General features: G+C 31.1%; 1 protein-coding gene across 2 annotated transcripts; it reads right to left on the bottom strand.

The window, feature by feature from the left end:
• Positions 1–5,647: 5,647 nt before the first annotated feature.
• LOC129293785 (probable BOI-related E3 ubiquitin-protein ligase 3) lies at positions 5,648–7,458 on the bottom strand. 2 transcript variants are annotated; one of them, XM_054931889.1, is made up of 2 exons: positions 6,685–7,458; positions 5,648–6,557 (listed from the first exon to the last, which is right to left on the bottom strand). In XM_054931889.1, the coding sequence occupies exons 1-2, from the start codon at positions 6,994–6,996 to the stop codon at positions 6,015–6,017; spliced, it is 855 nt and encodes a 284-aa protein (XP_054787864.1). In that variant the 5' UTR covers positions 6,997–7,458; the 3' UTR covers positions 5,648–6,014. The 2 variants fall into 2 exon arrangements, with proteins under 2 accessions (XP_054787864.1, XP_054787865.1); XM_054931890.1 differs by having other exon boundaries at positions 5,648–6,589; positions 6,685–7,457.
• Positions 7,459–8,167: the final 709 nt, after the last annotated feature.

The raw sequence follows: 8,167 nt of genomic DNA on the forward strand, positions 1-8,167 counted from the left end.
ATCTTGCATCGGTCGAAAATTAATTACTCCAGCAAGGCAATAATAAAATAATAATAATAATAATTTCCTCATCTACATTTTAAAAAAAAATTACATTAAACTGGATAAAAGAAATAAAATTGACTAAAAATGAAGCTGATGATAACATATTCTAAAACATTTTTTTTAGTAACGGGGCATGTATGTGAGTAGTAAAGAATTAAAGATATTATTCAAAGTATGTATATGAATAATAAAAATATCTGTTATTTTGCAACTATTTACGTCATATTAAACATATTAAACATTGAAATTTTTTATATTAAAATATGCAAAACACCCCTGATCTTTAAGTTATTTGTAAAAAAATTTCTCAACTTTAAAAATTTAAAATTAACCTCTCTAACATTTTATTTTTTTTATGAGCTCCCCTATTATTATTATTCAATTATCTCACTAATAAAAATTTTCATGTCATTAAACTAAGATACTTATAGTTTATATGGTATTCAATGTAAGTTAATAATCATAAAAAAATATGAATAAAATGTTTATAAAGTTATTTCAACTGATATTAGATGTCATATAATCTATTGCATGTCTTTTCTTAATATGATATGATAACTTTTATTAATAAAATAACTAAAAATTAATGATAGGAGAATCTATGGTAAGATAAAAAGAAAAAGATAAAAAATTTAATTTTAAACTTTTAAAAATGAGAAAAATTTTATACAATAACCTCAAAATTTAGTAGAGTTTTGTATATTTGAAATTTTTTGTATAAATATACAAACACAATAAATACAGAAAAAACAGAGAAGTTAATAACAAAATTTTGTTTTACATTGATATTAAATTTATATATAAAAAGGGATGCCCCAAATATAAATTCAAATAACAAGGATGATAAAAATCTAGAAATTAAGCATTATAATAAATTAGGTAAAGGTACATTTTAGTTCTTGAAGTATTTTTTTGAGGAGCAACCAACACTCTAAAACTTTTGTTGGAGTAATTTTATCTTTAATGTTATCAAAAAAAAATGCCCCATTTTAATAACGTTAAAGGCAAAATTGAGCAAAAATGCTTCATTTTGATAATGTTAAGGGTAAAATTACTCAAACAAAAACGTTAAGATAGTAGGTGCTCTTCAAAAAATATTTTAAGGACAAAAATCTTTCTTTAAATTCAAATAACAAGGATGATAAAATTTCAGAAATTAAGCATCATAATAAATTGGGTAAAGGAGCATTTTGATCCTTGAAGCATTTTTTAAGTAGCACCCAACACCCTAACATTTTTGTTAGAGTAATTTTGCTCTTAACATCAAAACAGAGCATTTTTACCTTTTTTATTAAATTTTTAATGTTAACTTCAAACACTAATCATTAAAAAATTTGATAAAAATGGCCAAAATGTTTCATTTTGATAATGTTAAGGGTAAAATTATTCAAAAAAAATATTAAAATATTATGTGTTTCTGGAAAAATACTTCAAGGCTAAAAATCCTTCCTTACCCTAATAAATTAGGTGATGGTTTGGAATGTTGAAAAGTAAAATTGAGATGAGAAAGGTGTGAATGGAATAATAAGTGAAGGGCATGGAGCAGAATGAAAGGAAATCTGGAAGTGGGGATGCCAAGCAAAAAAAATTTTCCTTTTCTTTTGGTACAGTACAAGGGATGAGCCGCAAATTAAGGGCTTGTTTTATTTTTTACTTTTAAAAACTGTATTGTTGTTTTTAAAAAACAAAAAAAATTAAAAACTTATTTGGGTAAGTGTTTTTTGTTTAATTGTTTTTAATTTTTGTTTTTTAAAAAAATATAAACAACTTTAAGTTGTTTTCATTTTATTTTTCTTATTTTTAAAATACATAAAATTTAATTATTAAGAATTATAATTACCTTGACTAATTTTTATCATCAATAACAATCACTAACTATCTATAATTATTACTATCAATATATTTTTTATTTTTAAACTGTTTTTAATTGACATAACTAAATAGATTTTTAATGTATTTTGTTTTGAAAAATAATTTTTAAAACTATATTATAAAATAGTTTTTAAAAACAAAAAACAAGAATAGAAACCAAACACGCTCTAAGAAACTCAGCTGTGGAGGGATTGCAATTTCAAGGTACTCGTTGAAACAGGAGGAAAGGAACCACTTCCGAAAGCATGGAGCATCTCCATCCTTCTCTTGCCAAATAAATAAGGGAGAATTTCATTTAATAACATGAGAAGAAATATATTTGCTAGTAGATTTTAAAATCTCTGTTTAGTTTTTAAGAATTAAATTAAAAATAAGTTGAATGTAAAAAAAATAAAAATACTCTCAGTACAAATATTTTTTAAAAAACTATCAACCACAATCGTCAGAGCATCACCACTGGTGACAACAACCATTGGACCTTCATCGCTGAAGCTTCGGCCATCGACTAGACCACCGCTGATAGTAGCTGGAGAATTATGGAGAATTAAATTCTCCAAAGGTGGCCAAGGTGGGTGTAGAACCCATGATCTCTTGACTTACTAAAAAATTTTAAACCATTAAGCTACTCGAACCATTCAATTATATAATGCATAAAATTATATATATAATAAATTTTATTTCTAAACCACTTGATTATCATGTTATTTGTTAATTACTTGATTTTACTTATTAATATCTTAACAGGACTTATTAATTACTTAACTTTCCTTGTTAACCCCATGACTCCAGCAACAGAACTAAGTTACTTGTTAATTGTGTAACTATACTTGTTAATACCTTAATAAGACTTGTTAATTACGTAACTTTTCTCATTAAACCCATAACTTCCGCAACATAACTAAGTTACTAGTTAATTGCGTAACTACACTTGTTAATATCTTAACAAGACTTGTCAATTACTTAACTTTCATTATTAAATCTTGACTCCCACAATAAAATTATATTACTTGTTGATTACATAAACTTTACTTGTTAACATATTAACAAAACTTATTAATTACTTGAATTTACTTGTCAAATATATAATTCTTTCAATCAAACTGCATTACTTGTTAATCATGTAACTTTATTTGTTGATTATGCAAAAATACTTTTTAATTGAGTAGCTTGACTTGTTAATATCATAATAAGACTTGTTTAACTGTTGTTTCGAAGATGTAACTAAATTACTTGTTAATTGCATAACTTTACTTATTAATTTCTCAATAATATTTGTTAATTATCCATTGTCACTAATTAAATGAACATATAATTTACATAAAAAATTAAGTTTGTCAGATAACGAAAGCGATGACAATCAAGTCTCCCTTATTAGTATTCATCAAACTAAATACTCAATTATATAAGCGCACGCACATATAGAAAGAGAGAGAGAGAGAGATACACTAAAAAAAAGTATAAAATTAGCAATTAAAATTGAAGAAATAAGAAGCTATATTAGGTTTTTAACAAGTATACATCTTATCATAATAATCAAGAGGTTTGAAAATAAAATTTAGTATACAAATAATTTTGAGAGAGTCATGAAATTAACAAGTAAAGTTACGTAATTAATAAGTCATGCTGTACAATTAATAAGTACTATTGCGTAATTAACAAGTTTAGTTACGCAATTAATAAGTAATATAATTCTGTTGTAGCAGACTTAACAAGAAAAGTTAAGTAATTGATAAGTTTCATTAAGATATTAACAAGCATAGTTATACGATTAACAAGTAACTTAGTTTTATTGCGGGAGTCATGAAATTAATAAAGAAAGTTAAGGAATTAACAAATCATGTTAAGGTATTAATCAGTATATAATCAGTATAGTTACGCGATTAACAAGTAACTTAGTTTTGTTGCGGAAGTCATAGGGTTAAAAAAAAAAGTTAAGTAATTGACATGTTTTATTAAGATATTAACAAGTTACTCGATTAATAAGTAACGTAATAATCAAGTGGTTTGAAAACAAAGTTTATTATATATATATATATATATATATATAATTTTATGCATTATATGAGTGAATAGGTTGAGTGGCTTGATGGTCTAGCTGATGGCTAGAGCTCTGGCAACAAAAGTCCAGCGGCTACCGTCATCGGTGAGGCTTTGGTCACCAACGGTGGTGCTCCGACAATGGTAGCTTGTGTTTTTTTTTTTTTTAAATATTTGAATTGAGGGTATTTTCATCTTTTTTATATTCAACTTATTTTTAATTTAATCCTTGAAGACTGAATTGAGGTTTTAAAATTTTTTGAGACCCACTAAAAATTATATTTTTTATCATGTCCTTAGATAAAATTCTCCCAATAAATAATCTGCTGACGAGGCATATATTGGAACTCAAGCGTATAATCTCCATGTACGCTGAAGGCTGAACTGCCATTAAGCGAATCCACAAGCATCTTTGAGTTGAGTCACTCCCCTGAATGATTTGTTTCGAAACCCATGTCCCGTTCAAGAGTTAACCCCTTAAATACCCCACTCTTGTGCCTTAAGTGTCACGTAAAACACCACCACGACCTGCAAGATTAGTTTGGTATAAGAATTAAGAAGCAAAACGATCTCTAATCATGTTCAGGCTTTGTACAGGGGTTTCTTTCTTGCCTCGCCAGATTCTTCTATGCCATCGCAATCACTGAGGCGGGATCATGAGATCTATCAAAAGCAGTTATTCCTCCAAATCCATACAAGAGGGGCAAAGGAATGGGCTGATGAGCCCGGAAGAGGGAAGAGGAGTGGGCTGATATGGTTAAAGCCTATGGTCAAACGAAAGGCACGGAAATCCGAGGAGAGAAAGCACCAAGAGAATCCAAATCCATCTTCCCCCTTTCCAGGTACCAAATTTCTATCAATCTTTGCTTTCCATTCTTATATTTCATTCTTTTTTAAAACTCATTCTAATATTTGGGTATGCTGTTTAAATTCTTTGTTAAAAAAACAAAAAAAGACTTGTGCTCAAGGGGCATATTAGCAAATTTCCGATATTCCTCTTATCCACAGAATAACCTGTTAAATTTTTTGCCCCAGTTAAGGCACGGAAGACCGCCTTTTGGCAACAATAACTCCTACTCTTGTGAAAGAAATGCTACGTAATCTATTTTGATCACTTGAATTGCTCATTATCACCAATTATGATTGGGATGAATAGAGATACTTCGATTTTTTTTACAGGATTAAAAATTCAATTATTTAAACATTATGATTATAGAACTGATCATGTGGCCCAAACAAAAAACAGAGAATAGAACTGATCAGTTAAAAAGTTTAATAAGATTATAGAACCCATGTCTAATTTCTTAATTTAAATGCCAAGAAAATCAAATAATAAGATTATTGAATAATATTATATTACCAAAATAGAATATAAAATAATTACAAAAAATATAATATTACAAAATGAAATCCTAGTCAACGTTACTTATTTTTCCTATTTTTGGTGATAGTCAATGATTCATGAACTGTATTGTAACTTACAATAAAAAAGTGAGGAGCATTTCTCAATTTAGCAGCACAAGAAAACTAAAAATAAGATCTTAGATGCAATAATTCATACTTCTAGAAAATATAATAACTAAATGAGTAGTCATACAATAATCGTAGAAGAAATAACAGGAATAAATAAACATCTTTTTTTAAAAAAGAATTACTATAATAATCCATTTATTCAACTCAGATAAACAAAATAAATTAGAAAAGATCTGTTGATGAATAAATAATCACAATTTTTTCACTTTCAAACTGAACGAATGAGTAATTGTCCCAAATGCTCCCCTAGATCCCATCGAACCGGTCAAAAAATAACTTTCTTTATAACTCGTGAGAACTTTTCCCCCCTTGGAGAGAAAGAAAAAAAAAGGTGAAGTCATGAATGAAAATGGACTAAAGTAACTCTACAATCTGCATTGTGACAAGAGTGCATTCATCGAAATGGATTATGTGCAAGCATCCATCTGACTGATATCCCAGCAACTTCTAAGCAATCTCCTTTTCCTTTTCCTTTTCTTTTCCTTCCAATTCTGTATTTACTTTTCGTCTTTTCCCGGAAAACTAGCCTAGAAAATCAAAGTCTCTATGCTAGCTTTCTTAGGCGTACTGCAAACAGGGCAAGCCTGAAGCAAAGCCTCGCAAACCCTGCATGAACACAGATGCCTGCAAGGAAGAAACAGAAAGCACGCCTTCCCAGAATTACAGCTTTTACAAACCATCATCTTTCTCGTACTCTGTTCTACTTCTAATTCACCCTCTTCCCCACCAATAATACCTGTCCTGTTCTCTTCTTCGGGACAGCACGAACCTGCATCATCTGCTGCTACTCCATTGTTGAAACCATGATAAGCTCTCTCTTTCACCTGCTCCAATGTGTTGTGCAGCGATACCACCACAGCTTCTTTCTCCTGAGCCAGTTTACGCCACGCTTGATTCTCTTCCTCCAGTCTTCTTAAAAACTCTTCTAACTCCAGCGTTTTCTTCGTTGCCCGTTCAATTTCTTCATCTTTCCGCCTCAGCATGTAAATCGCGTCGGATTCCACTTTCTTCAGTAAGGTCGCCACTTGATGCTTCCTCTGATCTTGCAGCATGATTCTCAGTTTCTCATTCTGCACCATTCATAAGAGTAACATTCAAATCCCTGCACAATCCGAAACGCTTGACCAAAAAAAAAAAAGGAGAGAAAAACAAACAGACAGACAAAAATACACCCATGTAATAATATCGGGTCCTAACCTGTAATCTGATGAAGCGATCCATATCCTGGCTCTGCTTCTCGAATTGAAGAGCCAGGCCTTGCGAAATGGACAGTGAAGATAGGTTAAGGTTGTTTGCTTTGGCATCACTAGAGAAGAGAAGGTTTGCGTCGACAAGCACGTTCTGATTCCTCTGCCTTTCATTGTACAACTGTCGCAAATCCTGTTGCTGCTGGTGTGTCTGTTGGGAATTGAAACACGACTGCGCTAACCCATTCTCGGTCATCAAATCCTGAGACCCACAAAAAGGGAACCCGAGGTTGTTCGGACACAACTGCGCTTGAATCGCCATACGCGAACCGAAGGCAAATCCCAAAGCGAGAGCGCTTAAATATAATGTATTGGGAGAAGAAGGATCAAAAGGGGTTGCGGGTGTGGGTGGGAAGAAAGAGAGGCAATAGTGGGTATAAATACAGGAAGAGATTAATGGAAAAGAAGGGAATAAATGAATGGGCGGATTAGGATTGAAAAGAAGGAAGTAACTTAAAAGTAAAAGAGGGAGCCTAGGATACTGCAGAATAGGACTGAGTTTCGTTTAGATGTTAGTATTTGCGAGCATTAAAGAGAGAGAGGTGTGGGACGCGGTAAGCAGCGACGTAGCACATGCAGATTTTGTGATCAAACTAAGGGGTCAGAGATTTCAGAGGCGTTGGTTTTGAATTTTAAATAAAGAAAACATATCCAATAAAAAAGAAAAATTCGTTCCTGATTTCCGACTGGGTGTGTGAATGTGACCGAGAGACTCACTCACACACAAACCTGTGAGGCTGTGAATGAGTCAGTGCTTCCCATTTAAGAGAGAGAAAACAATCAAACATTTGTCAGTTCGATTATTATCGCAGCACTCAGAGTCTGGGATTCTTATTTTTGTCGTTTTTTTCAACATTTCTACAACCCCCCCTTATTTTTTTTCTTTTCTTTTTTTTTTCTAAAAGCAGTCCTTCCGTTCTTCATTCTAAAATTATAGATACTATCTTTGTCACTGTTCCATTAATGCCATTTTTATTTTTAACCTTCCATAATCGGTATGAATTTTATTTATCAAAATTAATATTCAAGTTATATTTTACAATCACTCACTTTATGATCTCTTTTCCCACGTTATTGCCTGCGGGAAGGCGATTTCACGGAAAAGTTATCCATCCGTCATCCTTCTCCTTAACAATTAAGGGGGCAATAAATAATATCTCACCCTTAAATTCTTCGGATTAAAAAAATATGTACTTTTCTATGTGTAGAATGGAACAGCCTTCTAGTTTTGTACTACCATATATGTCAAAGAAAGTATAAATAAAAAGCTTCATGGGGGTCGAAAATCATGCGTACCTGATACGCCCAGAATATAATTTCTGTACCTAAAACAGCGTAAACATATTTATTTCAGTAGTATATTCCACAGGACACGGCTGTAACGGCAAGCAAACTTTTCCTGTTTTTTACGGAGTTTTTCTCGTATTTGTCAT

This window comes from Prosopis cineraria, unplaced genomic scaffold, assembly GCF_029017545.1.
Source record: "Prosopis cineraria cultivar Desert tree isolate PC_DT_omini unplaced genomic scaffold, ASM2901754v1 PC14, whole genome shotgun sequence".
NCBI classification, from domain to species: Eukaryota; Viridiplantae; Streptophyta; class Magnoliopsida; order Fabales; family Fabaceae; genus Prosopis; species Prosopis cineraria.

What these genes read in the sequence shown, in the direction of transcription:
- LOC129293785 (XM_054931889.1), bottom strand. Translation starts at nt 6,996, where the DNA reads ATGGCGATTCAAGCGCAGTTGTGTCCGAACAACCTCGGGTTCCCTTTT. An exon ending in ATCGCTTCATCAGATTACAG is followed by an intron (nt 6,558 to 6,684) that starts GTTAGGACCCGA and finishes TGAATGGTGCAG; the next exon opens with AATGAGAAACTGAGAATCAT.